General features: G+C 35.3%; 1 protein-coding gene across 1 annotated transcript in view; it reads left to right on the plus strand.

Annotated features, from left to right (window-relative positions):
* Positions 1–18,556, plus strand: part of LOC128992711 (basement membrane-specific heparan sulfate proteoglycan core protein-like) — a 385,028-nt gene that overhangs the window by 344,682 nt on the left and 21,790 nt on the right. Inside the window, exons 58-71 of the mRNA XM_054416431.1 lie at positions 813–979; positions 1,642–1,738; positions 1,844–1,944; positions 2,558–2,720; positions 6,585–6,756; positions 7,293–7,390; positions 8,279–8,436; positions 9,132–9,354; positions 9,572–9,754; positions 10,284–10,433; positions 14,526–14,671; positions 15,466–15,704; positions 16,231–16,376; positions 17,564–17,805. Coding sequence (XP_054272406.1) covers positions 813–979; positions 1,642–1,738; positions 1,844–1,944; positions 2,558–2,720; positions 6,585–6,756; positions 7,293–7,390; positions 8,279–8,436; positions 9,132–9,354; positions 9,572–9,754; positions 10,284–10,433; positions 14,526–14,671; positions 15,466–15,704; positions 16,231–16,376; positions 17,564–17,805 — 2,285 coding nt within the window. The remainder of the gene's footprint in view (positions 1–812; positions 980–1,641; positions 1,739–1,843; positions 1,945–2,557; positions 2,721–6,584; positions 6,757–7,292; positions 7,391–8,278; positions 8,437–9,131; positions 9,355–9,571; positions 9,755–10,283; positions 10,434–14,525; positions 14,672–15,465; positions 15,705–16,230; positions 16,377–17,563; positions 17,806–18,556) is intronic.

Consider the following 18,556-nt stretch of genomic DNA (forward strand, 5'->3'; position numbering starts at 1 on the left):
GCAAACCTAAGCACTCGTTAAATCTAATGTTATTTAAATAGGGGATAAAAATATGTCTTATTTATGGAAATATTTGAGCAAAAATGTAATAAGACGAGTTGAAATTCGCTTAGTCTGCAGGTTTGCTGCGGCGGGGGTATTTTGTTTGTTGTTTGTTCTCTACATATTTGCAAGATTATAAACTTTGCAAAATTGTTGTGTTTTAATCTGTTGGCAATTTTTACCATCACCCTTTTTTTGTGGATCTTGTAAATAGCTCTATGAAATTATTTTTTCTTAGAAATATGATTACTTTTACTGTTCAAATATGTCTAATGCAAACATCATCTTTCCCCATCACTACGATATCTTTTATCACACAATAATTTTACTATTGGACCAATTCAAATTAAAACTAAAAGCTTCTCTTTAATTTAGTTCACTTTAATAGTACATAACGTTACTTTTACGTGTTTAGGCACGGTAAAGGGTGACTTTCCAGTTTCCAGCCTATCAATACTGATGGAAAAGTATCTGTTTCTGTGTATTATGAATCATTATATGAATTTTGAGGGAAAGCCACAGGAAAATGGCAGCATCCACTAAGCATTTACTACACTATCTTTCTTTGTCTTCCTTTGTTGTCATCAATCCACGATTTATAGACTAATTTTGGAGCTTCATTGCAAAAACATTAGTCCCCGAGAACGTTAAAAACACAATGAACACCGATTACAAGGGACATATAAGAATTATTTTGTAAACGTAAACAAAACAATCAGTAAGGTTTGTATGGTCTGAGTTTGCCACTGACTTTGCTTTACGTTTCTCAGAGCCAATGAAGATCCGACTAGACCCGGAGAGACAGGTGGTGAGACCTGGCGATCACGCGATGATCACATGTACAGCGACGGGAGAACAACCAATAGACATCAGCTGGCACTCGGCGGACAACCAGCCACTGCCTCGCTCTGTGAGGGTGCAAGGCGGAGTCATTGAGGTAAGAGCCGAGCATTCCCTTTCTCACAGAATTATTATTCCTTCAACTTCAAATGACGAATCATGATAATTCGTCAAATAGTTGATTCAGAATCTTCGGGAAAAAATTCTATTTACGTTTTAATGTATAGGATCAGCTGAAAGCCTTTGCATAATCTTAGTAAATCATTCTAGTCGGTCATAATGATTTTGAAGTTTGATTAACAACAAGAAATCAACAGAACACACCAAATCACACCAACATTTAAGTTTGTATTATTTTCTAATCCAGACGGGTGATAAATATACATGGCGTTCCAAAAAGGTGGGGACATACCGGTATTACACTTAGTGATTTCTTGGGTCAAAATAAAGAGAAAATGGAGAATAACATTTCTCCAAAATCACTTCGTTAACCAGATATTCGCCATTTTGTATTTCTTACATAAATATTATTATCTTGGAATTTTTGCAACCAATCTTTATGAAACTTGATATGTATGTTAAGGTACAAAAGACCCATTTTAGAAAAAAGGGTTCATCTTGATTCAACTTAAAATTTAAAAGTCACTATGTAAATTATGTCCCGACCTTTTTGAACACCCTGTATAAGGGAGCAAGTCTAATCCATGGTTTGGCTTAAAATTGATGTTCAATTGTTAATATTTGATTGTTTGTCAACAGTTTGTAGGAATACGTGAGAGTGATGCTGGAAGATATGTATGTAAAGCGTCCAACGCTCGAGGAATTCTAGAGGCCACCGCTGATGTTATCGTCAATGGTGAGATTTGCAAATCACTTTAAATCCTACAAGTTTACTATTTACATTTGTTTTCCACCCAAATACAAAAATTCTCGTGACAAAATTTGTGAATTTGTTTTGTAGACAATTCCCGAGTGACATCGGTGAGAGCATTGGACCGGAATCCGACGGCCATGGAGGGATCAAGCATCCAACTACGCTGTGACACATCACAATACCAAGAGGTAACCACAGCTAGTGAATAGACTCAATTTATTTGTAATATGTTTTTTTATAAAAATCGGCTGCAAACAACAACTTCTTCAGTTGTTTAAGAAAACATTAGATTTGAGATATGTTAGTTTTAAAATTGGAATAAAATTTAATGAATAGCTGTATTTCTGAGCTGAAGTTACGGCTTGTAAGTACTCTCTAGAGCTCACGCTTCCCTGGTGAAGCCTGGGAGGTAGGGTTGAAGCCCGTACAAAACCGGTCCTGAGCTACTCTAACCACCTACCCCCAGGCTTCACCAGGAAATGCACGAGCTCTACCACTTAAATTTTATGACAATACATCAAAGTGTTAAGTTAAAAAACTGAATGGTTAAAAATAACTTACATTTTACATAAGATACTATAACCTAATTCAATGAATTAACTGATAGACTGATCATTAGGTGTTGCCTGTCTACTCTCTTGGAAGTATCACAAAAGTTATAAAATTCACTAAAAAGTTATACTGATGTTTAGGTTCACACACTGTATTTCAAACATTAACCATCCGGAACATACTCGAGATGTACTTTTTTGCGGTTTTATAAGGAGTATAGAGATTCAAAATCTATTTCTCTATTCATAGATATCATGGACCAGAGATTATCAGCCGTTACCTTCTCGAGCGACGATAGAAGGTCCGATCCTGCGAATTGACAACCTTCAAATGGAGGACGCAGGGCGATACATCTGTCGAACCACAGCGTACGGCTCTACGGCCCAGGACTACATCGATCTGAGAGTAGAACGTGAGTAGGACGCTTGGGGCGAAGCATGACGCCAACGAGAATGATTGCTTGGAAGCATGACGTAGAATATTGCTTGTTGAACAGCCCGGGGGGATGTTATTTTGGAAAATATTTTTGTAAGGTCTTCTTTTCTCTGTTGGTACTCAAACATTTTTGTAAGATTCAAATTTTAGTCTATATTTTAATTTCTTCCAGGGAAAAAACTTTTAAGTTGTATTGTTTTTACAGTTTGAAATGTTGAATGTCTCTGGCAATACTTTTTACTGAAGGCATTAATATTTCTAAAATTAGAATAATTATTGAAATAATTGTATTGTATATATTGGAGCTCAATAATAGTAAAAAATTACTAGTTATTCCATTGTAAAATACTTACAAGATTCATGTTATTTCACAACTCTTGTTATTGAAACATTGAATCCAAGTACATCAAGAACTTTTTAAATATCAAGCAGGTTAATTTACTTTTTTTAAAATGATTTTTAATGTAATACTTAATAGGTAGCCAAAGTTTTAGTGAAAAGTTTACTTTGCAAAAAAAACTTCTACAAATACCAATGTGGTTCTAAAACCAAATTTGTAGAATTTATTTATTTTTCTAAGATTTACAGCAAAATATAAATATAAAAAGTACTAAAATCTAATTTTATCTGAAGATATCCTACAGCAAAGAAATAGATAAATTTATTATTTAAAAGGCTATAGAATTTTGACCTTATTTTGGGTAACCCTTTGGTCAATAGCATTAACAAATTAAAATCTTTCTAACACTTTACTTTTGGCAAGTTAAGTGCTCGTAGTGTGAACCACGATACCTAGAATAACAACGGCAAAGGACATCATTATGCACACTAGAGTGACTACAGGTCACTAAGTAAGGAAGTCACTGAATAGTCCCTGATTTCAATTTAAAACAAATCCGACTCAATTAATTTTTATTTGGAGACAAAAATAAGTAGTTGAACAATTTTCATATTTCATCTACCAAAATTAAAAGGAAAATTTAAAAAATATCAGATAGCATATAAATTATGTATTTAGTCATAAACATTAAATTCTTTGAAGAATCAACACACTTTCATATTTTACTTTGTAATCAACTTGTGGCTTACAAAGTTTAAAATCATTTTGTTTGTTTTTAAGAGCATTTAACAGTCTCATAAAACCATGCATTTGCCAGTCCACAAGGGCCTTGAAGGCCCGAGCTTGAAAAGTAAAAAAAACAGTGAGTAAGCCGACTCTTAAACTGTTTTCTAATTCAACAAAATCAGTACACATTTTCAAAGACTTCAACCTGGTCACTGTGAATGTCATTGATTTTTAGAAGAAAACCCCATAGACATCTAGGTAAGTGATTGATTCATCGTACCTATCAAAAACATCTAATAACAACTAAAATGGTACAATAGGTAAATTAGGTTGTACAACTACTATTATTTCACTTTTCACTTTGACCTGATCAAAACAAGTCCTTTGCCGTCTATTCTAAGTAGAGTGCACGTATTGATTTGGTTTGATTGATTTGCTGCCTGCTAGAGAGCCCGTGCTCGTCAGACGAGCAACCATGTAAGAACAGCATGCCGCTGTGCATCCCTCTGATTAGAGTGTGCGACGGACGAGCAGACTGTTCCGACGGCTCGGACGAGGCATCATGTCAGATACGACCTGGACGTGGTTGGTTTGGATTTGGATAACAGTAACTTGTAAAACCCCTTGCACATGGGCACAATAGTGGTCGCCAGTGATTAAGTGGTAAATTGGTAGTACGATAGAGGCGAGGTTATCAGCACTAGTTCAGATTAGTGGGGTTCGGATAAGCAGGAATTGTATTGTGTACTGCATCGCACAGAAGTAAACGGGAAATCATTGGCTGCTACTATTGTGCTATGTGCAAGGGAAAGAATTTTTATATGCTGAGAGATTTTTAAAAATCATAATTTACTCCCATAGGAAGTATTAAAACTAAAACAATAAGTGAAGATTTGTCTTATTTTGTAGGCTTTAGAGAACTGATAAATTTAGTAAGTGCTTACACATTTTCATTTTTGAATGAAATTTATTTTTTTTTTTTTTTTAAGCAGTTCAAAATATTTAGTAGGCCTACTTAAAATTTATTTACAACTGAACTTCTTCCCTTTAGCTTATAATTTTGTGTGCGATTATAACATGATTAAACGTATGAAATTAAATAAAATAAACATTTTAACTTTTTATTCAAAATATCCATCAACTTAAATTTAAAATGTTGTTTTATTAAATTTTTTTCATTAAAAGAAATTTGTGTTGAAAATGTATGTTTTTATGTTTAAAATTATGTTTAAAGTCGGGACCACATAAGTTTGCAGTTGGTGGCAGCCAATCACAAGACAAGGCTCGTGCGACGTTGCCACATCGCCAATGACAACACAAATTAAAATGTACAAAGCAATATTTTCAAATCAGCTGGTACTATTAGATTTGGCAACACCGCACCGTTCTCATTGGTTCATTCAACAAAACCATATGGTAAATAGGCTCCTCCCTCAACCGCAAACTTATGTGGTCCCGACTTTAGTAGACAAATACTGCAAAAACTAAATCGCAATTAATTCACATCACTCAATTTTTAAATAATTAACATCTTAGTGGTATCATATCATGATCACTGTTAATAACTATCTCTCCCATTCTCTTCTATTCTAATCAGTTCCTGATATAAAAATCCTGTAAATAACTCTAAAAATGTGCAGCTTAAACATTTTCTTTTCTTATTTGCTAAAAATAAGTGTAAAACGTTAACAGTTCTAAAACTACTGTGGGTTTATCACAAGTCAATAATAAAACCTAGCATTATCTGTTAATTTTACTCTACTCCTTTCTCGTTTTCATATCATAAAAATATCATTTCTAATCAATTAAAACTAGTCTATTAGTGTGTTCTATGTGCCATACTTTTAGCCAGGACGTCAAAGAATTCTTCTATGGGTATGATTCCACCACTTTGGATTATATTTACTTAAAATCCATGCATGAACTTATCACCTTATATTATTTTTAATTGCATGATTATATAACTCATGGAGTGTATGGGGAAATTTTACCCTTGGAGTTGGTGGAATAATGGTTTTATTTAAAAGGTGTAATTTCAGCCTTAAACTTATAGTGGCTAGATAATTCAAGTACAGTAATTGTGACAAAATTGCCAACTCACTTTAAACAATGTTAAAATACTTAGTTGTTCAGTATCTACAGTAAACTCTTAAAAACCAACTCCAAGTACCTGCATGATTTATAACCAGTAAAGCAATTTTTAACCAATCTAAATTGTGGTTGTGCACCTAATAATATAAAATGTTTCACTAAATTGCATGGGGAAAATGTTGGTTTCTTTTTCATGTTATTTCGTTTCAGATGTAAATAACCTTTGTGCAATTACAATAGTCATTGTACTCATCACTTTCATAGGTGATGAAACTCTTAAGATGCGTCACTGTAGCAATTCTCCATCTCTATGTTTTATCATTAACAAATCATCAGTTAACATAGTTTTAAATTGTACTCCTGTAAAATGAAAATTACATAAACGCATATTTGTGGCTACCAATTCACTTCATCTTTTTAATGTTTCCTACGTGTTCATAACACAGTTCAATTTTTTTTTTCTTTGGGTATCATTGTCATTGTGGTCAATATAATATTTTACATTGTTTGTTTCTATTACAAATAATAATATAACGTCAACTTTTTTTATCTACAGTTCATGAACCTATCTTGTAAATCAACACATCAACATTTCATTCTAAATATTTAACTTTATCAAAATTTTATACACTTTGTAATTAATGTAAATGTAAATATTGTTAAGATAAACATATACTTTGGCAGGTTTGAATGAGGTTGAGCTGCAAATCGAGGCAAGCAAGCGAGAGGTGCATTACGGAGATACAGTTGACTTACGATGTACTGTGCTCGGACCGTCCAACGTCAAGCAATATTGGTCTCTTAGTGACGGACGAAGTCTGCCTTCCAATGCTCGGCAGAGCGGCCAAGTTCTTAGGTAACATAAAAAACTATCAAATTTAAAGTACCTGTGATTTAGCCAAACAATCCTGTGTTATTATGGTGTATGTGTTACAAATAATTGTAAGACAAAGTAGTGACCCTAAATTTTGTAGATTATCAGAAATCAAAACTCACCCCTCTCGCACTGAAGTCTGAGACGCTAACCACAAATCTAGCAATACATTCCACGTCCATACACTTGTGAATATATCACCAGGTGCTAAAATGTCGTCAGAGATATTTTTGGTGTTGTATGATTCAGTATTTGTGTCCTATATTGATTTCTATCTATCAAAACACAGTTTTCCAACCCCTTAATTTAGCTTTACCAAGAAAAGATTATTTCAGTTACGGTACCAACAATATAGAATATAACAAATCTTTAATCTAGTGAACTGTGTTGATTGTTAATTTTTTTTATTGGCCAACAATTGACTAAATGTAAGGTACACCATTGTCTGAATAAAGTAAGGAGTAAACTGAGCTTTTATATTTTGACAGATGTCTTCTAATATTTTTCTATCTTTTCAGAATAACCCAAGCTACATCTGAGAACAACGGAACGTACAGATGTACTGCTTATCTAAACAACAACCGTTACGACAAGGACTATTTACTCTCTGTATTTGGTAAGTACTTTATTTGGTGGAGAAATTTAAGTTGTCTTTCCAAGCACAATCAGAAGACTAAATGTATAGAATTAAAAGTGAGAATTTAGTGAGTCGGTGGCTCAGTTGGTAGCGTCGCGGACTTCGGGCCCAAGGCAGCGATGTCGTGGGTTCAGATCCTGGTCACTGCCACTAAATTTTATCAGTACAGTTCACCTTTGTACTCTACCGGGTCACTCCTTGCTTTACAGTAAAAGTTAGCAACCGCACGGGCAGTTAGTCTATGTGGACGGGCATTTGCAAGGTTAAAAGAGGCCCCCAACCTCTTAAAACAAAAACAAAAATCGAAAACTAAATTTATCATTTATTTGAACATACTTTTAGTCTTTCTATGGCTAATTATGTATTTGTTTAGTATTAATTATAAGTGTTAAAACAAAGGTGAAAACTAAATTTGCCATTCATTTGAACATTATCGTAGACTTTTGATATCTTAACTTAATATGTACATATTTAAGTATATTGTGTTAGAACAATCTTTGAGGAATATTAATATTTTAAGTTTGAACTAAGATTGTATGATTATTTTACATGCTCCTGCTTCAATTGAATTTGGTAAGTTAATACAAATTAATTGTAAATATTATTGTAACAATTTAGTATCTTACACTTAACTGCTGCAGAAGCTACTTAATCCAAGAGTTCTTTTTAATGTTGACTAACAGTTCAGGTCCACTTTAAACCAATTTATAACAAATTCACAGATCTGGTAATAGATTTTAAATCTGAGTTTTTTGCAAACACAAACCTCATCTCATCAATTTACCAGCAGATTCTTCAGTCACATAGCTCATCTTAAATTGTTTGATCTTGCATACATTGAATTAAGTTAATTTGATTTGTGTGTAGATGATCGGCCGACCCACGATGCCGCCTCAGCCGAGACAGTGACAGCTAATTACGGACAGACAGTGGACCTTGTGTGTAACATTGATCTGGAGGGTCCCATCACTCACACCTGGACCAAGCATGGAGGAGTGTTGCCGTCAAACGCTCAGATATCTGGGGTTAGTATACTATTACATCCACTCATAATCCATTATAAAGGTTTTTTATGTAATGGTGTGATATTTCAAACAAGGTGACAAGGTTATTTTATTTTAAAGAGTTACAATTGCCACTTAAACTACCTTTTGCTAGCAACATACCTTTTGCTAGCAGCACACCTTTTGCTAGCAGCACCCCTTTTGCTAGCAGCACACCTTTTGCCAGCAGTACACATTTTGCTAGCAGCACACCTTTTGCTAGCAGCACACCTTTTGCTAGCAAACACACTTTTTGCTAGCAGTACACATTTTGCTAGCAGCACACCTTTTGCTAGCAGTACACATTTTGCTAGCAGCACACCTTTTGCTAGCAGCACACCTTTTGCTAGCAGCACCCCTTTAGCTAGCAGCACACCTTTTGCCAGCAGCACACCTTTTGCTAGCAGCACACCTTTTGCTAGCAGCACACCTTTTGCTAGCAGCACATCTTTTGCTAGCAACATACCTTTTGCTAGCAAACACAATCCAATGACCTAGGCGATTTAATAAGACGTCTCACATATGTTTTGAAGATCAGCTGAGTAACTTAAATAACCACATAGCTGATGTAATGGCTGATTAGACGACAGGGAAATTTAAAGTAAAGTAGTTGCCTTTCTAACTAATTGCTCTGTGTATTATACCATATAATCACTGGTTGTCTTGTCTACTTGCAGAAACACCTGACCATCCCGGCTGTGACATACAAGGATGCAGGACTCTACATCTGTACGGCCAGCAACGGCAACATCACCGTAGACATTCCCATGATCACCCTGGTTCACGGTGCTGTGCCGTTCTTTGCTCAGGCACCCAACTCTTACCTGGCGCTGCCGACGCTACCCAACACCTATCTTTCCGTTAGCCTGGAGATCACTTTCAAACCGGAGAACCCTAATGGTAAGTGGTTAGGTCTACTTTGAATGTTAATATCGGTATTAATAAGGCTTTTACATTTTCATCTATTAAAATTATTTTTCACCAATTGAAACAGTGCCTTTTTCTGTAATCTTTGTAGATTAGAAAGTCATTACAGAAAGGGACCGATAAAGTCATCTGTGGTAAAAGTATTATTTTCATTTTTATCACGCTGATTTTCTGATTTATTGTTTGACAGGTTTGATCCTGTACAACGGTCAACACCCAGATGGTAAAGGCGATTTCATCTCGTTCGGTTTACGAGACGGAATTCCCGAGTTCCGGTTTGATGTCGGTTCTGGACCAGGAATCATCCAAGGCTCTCAGAAACTGTCTCTCGGAGAGTGGCACACTGTGCAACTGAGTCGGTTCAAGAAAGACGGTCAGTTGAACTTCAGACTGTAGTATATAAGCTGTATGACTGTATTTTGGTTTATAAGGGTGGTCTTCACTGTCATTGTAAATTAAAAACTCTTGAATAACTGTCTACAGATCTAAAAACATGTATATTTAATAATTTAGTAAGCAATTTTTTATGTTACTTATCCATGTAGTTTGATAGTTTGCACAATTCAAAAACAATTTTTGTCAATTTTAAGTCTCTCTTGCAATTACAGAAACATAATCATCTTCAACTCACCCTACCAGCAATAGTTTTCAGGACGGTAGAATACGTCTTCATTATCACTCGGGACGCAGTGAAATCGATAATGATCGGATCAAATCCCATCCCAAGAAAATCCTCAATCAAATTTAATCCAAACCCGATGATCGGGAATATTTTTTCCCAAAATTTTCCATTCCTACACAAAACGCTTATATTCAAAAATAGGGCTTATTCTGGTGGGCCACAGGAACCTGAAAAATTCAGATGTCTGTTTTTAACCTGTAAGTTTGATGTGTGTATGCAGGAACCATGTATGTGGATGAGAACCAGTACTACACAGGCAAGTCAGTGGGCCGCATGCAAGGATTGGATCTCACCCAGCCATTGTACTTGGGTGGAGTGCCTGACTTCACTAGAATACACAGTCAGAACGGCTTCGACACAGGATTTGTTGGTTAGTAATAGCACTTATATTCTTATACTAGCTGTTGTACCCGTTCTTTGCAACGGGAAGAGGACACAAAATACAAACATTTTAATCTTTACATCTGCATATGTTGCATATAATAGTTACACATCCCCCAACGCTTTTAGAAACAAAATTCAACTTTTATAGCCTTAATAGAAATGTTTAAGTTATATGACTTTTAAATCTGGTAAGTAGTGGGTACCACCATTTTGGTTTTGATTAATTTTAAATCTTGTGTAGGCTGATATGAGAAAAACTTACCAAATCTTCGAATAAAACATTGACTTACCTTCATCTTACATATCTTTTAATTTATTATTGACATTTTAAATTTCAATTTTGAAGTTGCAAAAATACTAATTATTAAATTAAAATGAACATTTTTTAAATTTCACTCTTCTTTATATTAAATCTAGGGATGGACGGGATTGGATTTTTAGTTCGGGAAGGGACGGGACGGGATTTTTATTTCCTTCCCTATTTTCGGGACGGGCTGGGACGGGATTTTTTTCTGTGCATAAAAAGAAAGTACTGTATTGCAGTTACCAAAAAAGTCATACGAAATCAATTTTTACCATTCGTGGCACTGATCTATAAAAACCAAAAAATGGGTAACAATTTACAGGTACCGACAAGTTACAGGCGAGTAACTTGTGACTCGCGGGTCACGGCGCGATCGTCGGTATGACTCCGCGGTCACGGCGCGATCGTCGGTATGACTCCGCGGTCACGGCGCGATCGTCGGTATGACTCCGCGGTCACGGCGCGATCGTCGGTATGACTCCGCGGTCACGGGGTTATCGTCAGTATGTCTCGCGATCACGGCTCGATCGTCAGCATGACTCCGCGGTCACGGCGCGATCGTCGTCATGACACGCGGTCACGGCGCGATCGTCGGTAGGACTCCGCGGTCACGGTGCGATCGTCGTTGTGACTCGTGGTCACGGCGCGATCGTCATTATGACTCCGCGGTCACGGCGCGATCGTCGGTAGGACTCCGCGGTCACGGCGCGATCGTCGTTATGACTTGCGGTCACGGCGCGATCGTCGGTATGACTCGCGGTTACGGCGCGATCGTCGGTAGGACTCCGCGGTCACGGCGCGATCGTCGTTATGACTCCACGGTCACGGCGCGATCGTCGGTATGACTCGCGGTCACGGCGCGATCGTCGGTAGGACTCCGCGGTCACGGCGCGATCGTCGGTATGACTTCGTCTCCTGCGTTCGCGGACCTATCGCTCGCAATAACGGCGTTATCGGCACTCGCGAAGCGGAAAAATCGCCGACGATCGGACCAAATCCCGTCCCGAAAAATTCCCGAGTCAAATGTAATCCCGTCCCGATAATCGGGAATATTTTTTTCCCGAAAAATTCCCGAAATTTCGGGACCCGTCCATCCCTAATTAAATCACAAATCCTTCCATCTTCATCTTCAGTTTCTTCACTCACAATAAATCATTAACAAAACTAAGTCAGCTGTTATAAACTTTAGAAATATTGCTGTGCCTTATCAATACAGTTTTTGAAATATTAATGAAACTATATCTATAGGTACTATAAAAATTTTTAAACAAATAATTTAGCATTAAAGACAGCAGACAAAACTAATATGATTTTTTAGGACTAAAAAATGTAATAGCAAATACAGTATATGTTTCATTGCATCTCTGATTCCACCCTACAAAAAATCAACAAACAACTTAATATACAAACTCGTTCTTTTAATCACTTCCATCGTGCATTGCCTTTACATTTTCACACTTACCATTAAGTAAACATAGTAACAGATATTTCATTGATTTTAGAAACAAAAGAACACTGTGTACTGCTTAGTTTTATGATATTTTCCTTGGTTTAATTTAGGGATGGACGAGATTGGATTTTTAGTTCGAGACGAGACGAGACGAGATTTTTTATTTCTCATAAAATTTCGAGACGAGATCGAGACGGGATTTCCCTTCTCATACACAACGGGAAATGCACGTTCAAAATTTTTACCTGATTTTGTAACATTGTTAGATGACTGTTTAAATACAAAAATAATGATAATAGGCAAGAATATTTACAATCTTTTATTAAAAAACATCAGCATAACATTTTTTTATTAATCACGCCTAACTTATTAAAAATGCCTAGGAAACATAGTGATATCAGTTAGGATAGAGTTCAACTTATCCTAAAATAAAATAAATCATAGAATAAAAGCAATATTAATTTTCATAAAATAGTTACTTGTTTTGACTTTTTATAGAAGGCTAATAAACCTCACACTACTTACACTTAACAAAACTTCTCAAATGTTATTAAAGTAATATTATTAAAATAATTAAAGTAATATTTACATTTAAAGAATTAATTAAATAAGAACGCCTTCGCAAAGGAAACGCAACTACAACACGCTCCTGTATTGCGGGTATTGCATTGACTTTCTGCAGGCGTTTTTAATTTTTTTTTTTTTTTTTTTTATTCTCGTCTCGATAAAAATCTCGGCCAAAATGAAATCTCGTCTCGTGTAACGAGATTTAAAATTTCCCGAAAATTTCCCGAAATTTCGAGACTTGACCATCCCTAGTTTAATTTAATCAGTGGTGTGGCAAAACACAAATAATAAATGTATCAAATAAAGTAAATGTGAACTGAAATTTATGTTAAGAAAAAATAAGAGTATTTTGTATTAGCATTTGATAATTAAATATAGTTACATATATACAACAGATTTTAGAACACAAAAATCAACGTACAATTTAGTTATTGATGATATTCTTTAGTTTAATTTAAGCGAGCATAGGTTAAGCAAAACACAATAAATTAATTTTCCTAAATATACATATAAAAAACAATGTGATGAGCAAGTTATGTTAAGTTAATCTAATACATGCTAAGCAGTTAGAATTTATTTAAATTAGTCTTCAAATTAATTCTGTAATTTTAATACTGTTTCAATGAAAACATATCAATAACATTATTTTCATAACTTATACGCTTTAAAAAATCCAAAGCAGAGCCGGAGTTGATACAGCAATGGTTATAGAATCTTTTTTTTCTATAATCATTGACATGGTTTTGGAATAAATAATCCATGATAAAAGGTTAGATTAAAATAAACCTACCTCATAGTTATGGAAAATATCATATTTAATTTCTTTGTATCAGCTGTCTGAAATTGTGAAATATGCAGTTTAGCAGTTCTTCTTGTTTACATTTAAATGTCAAAGCAAATGTAAACAAACGTTGTTAGTATTCTCATCACAGCCATGGAGACCAATCAATATTTACTTTTAAAATGGTCACTTTAGGACTTTTAAAGCCAAAGGGGCAAAGCCTACGGTCAGTATCGAAATTTGAATAGTCCTATAATGGTCCTTGGTATGGTAGCTACATTTTTGTAAAATTTAAGCCCAGTTGGTTCAGTAGTTGCTGCACCTATTAGTAACACACATACAGACAGACACCGTTAGATTTTTATATAATTGTATAGATTGTATAGATATAGATAGTTTCCTATTTCCACATCCAAGAACGATAGGCTCTAGTGAAACGATTTACACATTCATTCGGCTAGGCCTAAAGGACTACTTATCACAAAGCTAAATTCATTTGATTGGTGGGATTTAAGCCCAATATCTCGGAGGACATGATACCCTGCTCCCCCAATAAATAGCACTCACTACACAGACCAGCTGTATCCAGTTTTTACTCCCAGAACACAGTTGCATGAGCCTCTAATAGAATGTTTATTATAGATATTATTTATCCAAAATCTTTAGAAATTTTTCAGAAAAACTTTTGTTGATTTATAGTTTGAATAAAAATATGTGCATAAAGGTTTTTGGCTATTTATCCTTAAATCAGTACAATTTGTGTTTTGAAAGTTGTATTAGAAACTCTTTTTAAATTGGAGATCCAATTGGTCATTATTAATTAAATTCCGGTAAATAAACATAATATGGCATAGTTATTCCATATACTGTATATTGTTGGCATATTTATTGTTGTCTTTTGGGCCTTGCAACAAAAATGTTTTCGTTGATCAACTTTTCACCTCTCTCAAACTTATATATTCTTCATTCTTATCAGGTTGTATCAGCCGACTTGTCATAAACGACAAAGAAGAGATTGACATAATGCAGGAGAAGAAGGATGCAGAAGGAGTTACGACTTGTGAGACTTGTGCAGTCAACCCATGCGTCAACTCTGGCGTGTGTCAAGAGGCTCCTACCAAGGTGAATCCAATGTAACGTTGTAAACAATATGTTTAGAGAGGGTGAGCTCTTAATGCAAGTGTGTTCTTTTCATTAAAAGGAACCAAAATTTTGGGTATACGATTGATTGATTGGGGAGGACCACTACCAAGGGTGTCAAAGGCATGAGTTTCTTTTACGATCTCCGTTCAGTATCTCAGAACCGTTAAACTTGAGTTGCTTGGTGAACTGCAGTATGATGTCCATGGGCTCTTCCTGAGGCAAAGGGTTGTCCCTGTATTTCTTATCTCATTCAGATTTGATTAGAAGAGGCTTATTCCCTGACAATGAAGGTGTCAAAGGACAGGATAAGCAGCTTTACCTTAAAATTTGTAGACATACCACTTCACAAAAGTAACACAAAAGAAAACCCAAAGGAAAAACAAGGAAGTCATCCAGAATATAGTGACTCCCAAGTCCCAAAGTCCCAATGTTGAAAAGGGGGACAGTGGGCTTGAAATATTCAAATTGATCCCTTTTTTTGTTTTCTATTTTGTTACTTTTGTGAAATGGGATGTCTGCGATGTTTAGGTTAAGCTTGCTTTTCCTGTCCATTGTCTCCTTCATAACCTCATTCACAGATAAGCAGTGAAGTAAAAGATTAGCAATCTCCTTGGACTCCCCACATTTATTACATGTAGTGTCCCAATTGTAGACATTTAATTTAGGTTCTTATGAAAATGTAGCCATTTTTATTGTCTGAAGACTACATTATGTTTTTTTTGTATATGTGAAATTAGTTTAATTTGTGTACTGATTTCATTTTACTATCACAGTCTGGATATACTTGCCTGTGTCCGAGAGGATTTAGTGGATTGAACTGCTCTCACGAGGGTGAGCCGTGCTACCCAGGTGCTTGCGGCTCGGGACGCTGCATTGATACGGACGACGGACTCGAGTGTTACTGCGGCATGGGCAAGGCCGGGGATCGCTGTGAACGTGATGTCTCCATCACTGAGCCAGCCTTTGCCAAGAACTCCTTCCTTGCATACCCTACGCCAAAGACTCTAAACAAGTAAGTAATTCTGTAAACTAATCTTTAGTTAGGTTAGCTCTAGGAGCTGAAAAATGGATTGGGTTGACTACTTAGGACTTTGATAGAACTTCTGCAATCTTTGTTAAATGTTTTCAAGTGTTGTGTAATGCATTGGGCCAAAATCTTATCGTAACTGAGTTTTGGCCTAAAACATCAATATGTTCATTGTGGGGTGTTGCTAGGGGTTATACTATTGTCTGGGTGGCTCAGGTAAAATCCAGCTGATACCTGAGGCTTTTTAACATTTTATTATTGTTGACATAGTGGTTCGGATCCCGTTTCGCTTTATTGGATGGCTGCCTTCACTTTTAAGTATTTCAATATAATTGTATTATTCGTTAAGTGTAATATTCCAAAATCCTTCTAAAATTATATTTTATCCAACAAAAATTAAAAGTAGGTTACAAAAAGTGCAACTCAACATCAAATGATGCATTATTTTCATCCTAATAACTAGAACTGGATTTGAAGCTTTGATTTTTACAACAAAATTGTTTGTTCTCAGGATCAAAATAAGTCTCAAATTCAACCCGACAGACGACTCCAACGGACTACTGCTGTACTGTTCTGAAAATGACGACGGAGTTGGTGACTTTGCCTCCCTATCCATCCGAGACAGACGACTTGAGTTCAAGTTTGATTCTGGTTCAGGTATGTACTGTTTCATCTTCTAAAATGGTTATCGTAAGTGGAGAGACTTCAAATTTGAACGTCCATCAAATTTGCAGGTAGTTTTCAGAAAGTAAGAAAGAGTGCTTCTAAGTATCAGCATAGATTCAGATTGAACGTACTATCTTATCAATTTATCATAATTTTATATGAGCTGAATGCATATTTATGTTCATGTAACGTACTATTTATTTAATGTTCAAGTCTCGAAATTTCGGGAAATTTTAAATCTCGTTACACGAGACGAGATTTCTTTTGGCCGAGATTTTTATCGAGACGAGAATAAAAAAATAAAAAAAAAAAAAAAAAAAATTAAAAACGCCTGCAGAAAGTCAATGCAATACCCGCAATACAGGAGCGTGTTGTAGTTGCGTTTCCTTTGCGAAGGCGTTCTTATTTAATTAATTCTTCAAAAATGTAAATATTACTTTAATTATTTTAATAACATTTGAGAAGTTTTGTTAAGTTGTTAACAGTGTGAGGAATGTTTTATTACTATAAAAAAGTCAAAACAAGTAACTATTTTATAAAAATTAATATTTTATTTTATGATTTATTTTATTTTAGGATAAGTTGAACTCTTTTAACTGATATCACTATGTTTCCTAATCGTAGGCATTTTTAATAATTTAGGTGTGATTAATAAAAAAATGTTATGCTGATGTTTTTTAATAAAAGATAGTAAATATCCTTGCCTATTATCATTATTTTTGTATTTAAACAGTCATCTAACAATGTTACAAAATCAGGTAAAAATTCCGAACGTGCATTTCCCGTTGTGTATGAGAAGGGAAATCCCGTCTCGATCTCGTCTCGAAATTTTATGAGAAATAAAAAATCTCGTCTCGTCTCGTCTCGAACTAAAAATTCAATCTCGTCCATCCCTAAATGTTATATCATTTTTAAACTTTTCTCACCAAATGTTTTTTATTTACAAGCTATTGCATGTCTGGTGCTATAGGTAAAGATTAAATTGCACAATGTCAAATTCACGCTAAAATATGGGTAAATAAAAGTAAAAAAACTAAGTTTAAATCAATTTCAAATTCAACCACAACTAACCATGTTATTGATATTTTTCCATCAATTTATTCATGCTTCTGTTCATTCCTCCATAAACCAACCTTGTATTTATAAATTTGAATGTACAAACATTGTTACAATTGCAGGAGTGAACACGCTGCAGAGTATCCGAGAGATAGTGCCCGGTCAGTGGGTGACGGTCAACGCAGGGTTGTCAGGTTTGGACGCGCAGCTGTCTGTGACTGGAGACTTACCGGTGTCCAAGGGTGTGTCCGCAGGAGTGTTCAAGTTTACAACTCCGTTGTACATTGGAGGCTTTGACAAGTCAAGGATAAGACCGGCCGTTGGGGTCGGTGTCCGCCAGGGATTCCACGGATGCATCGCTGAGGTGACAATTCTTTTTGGATATTTATTTTTAATGCGTTTACCTGATGCAATTTTCAACGGTTTTTAAGGGAATGGTCCAAATAGTACTTACTTCATTACTTTGTTACTTCACAATCAAAACAGCTTCTTCCCAGGTTGAGAAGATTTTATTGTATCCCGCTTAAATATATTGAAAAATCCCACTTTATCACACATGGATTGTTGATAAAACTTTGCTCCATCCCGAGTGATCTTTATAGCTTTTTAAACTTTGCTATAGTGTCAGTAAACACCGTAGGTATGCCGTCCAATGATTTATCATGGGTGTTACTAGGGATGTAGTTTTGTGTCAAGAAAGATTGAATATTAAATGTTAATTATAACATCAGAAAAATTTTCTAAGATACAGTAATCAAGTCTGGAATGCATGTTACAAATTTAGAACATTTCAAGGCACAATTTTTCGGGAGGATTTCAACATTAAAAGTGATTATCAGGCTTACTAATATTTAATGAGAAAAGGGCAAGCTGGTTTAGTACTGAAGTGTTGGGTTCGATCCCCAAGGTCTGGGGTTAAAATTTAGCCAATTGTTAATGGCTATATCTAACTGACCCCAACCCTCTAGGCTTAGCCTGAAGTAATGTGCAGAACGTTTTTTCTAGAGTCTAGCATGCTAGTATATTTAATGACATATTATCAGATTTTATTTTATATTTGAAGCATGTGGTACAGCATTTGGTTTAAACAAATTATTAGAATTTTTTTTAAATTT

Source organism: Macrosteles quadrilineatus, unplaced genomic scaffold, assembly GCF_028750875.1.
Source record: "Macrosteles quadrilineatus isolate MER2022 unplaced genomic scaffold, UCM_ALF_1.0 Scaffold_4__1_contigs__length_99947679, whole genome shotgun sequence".
NCBI classification, from domain to species: Eukaryota; Metazoa; Arthropoda; class Insecta; order Hemiptera; family Cicadellidae; genus Macrosteles; species Macrosteles quadrilineatus.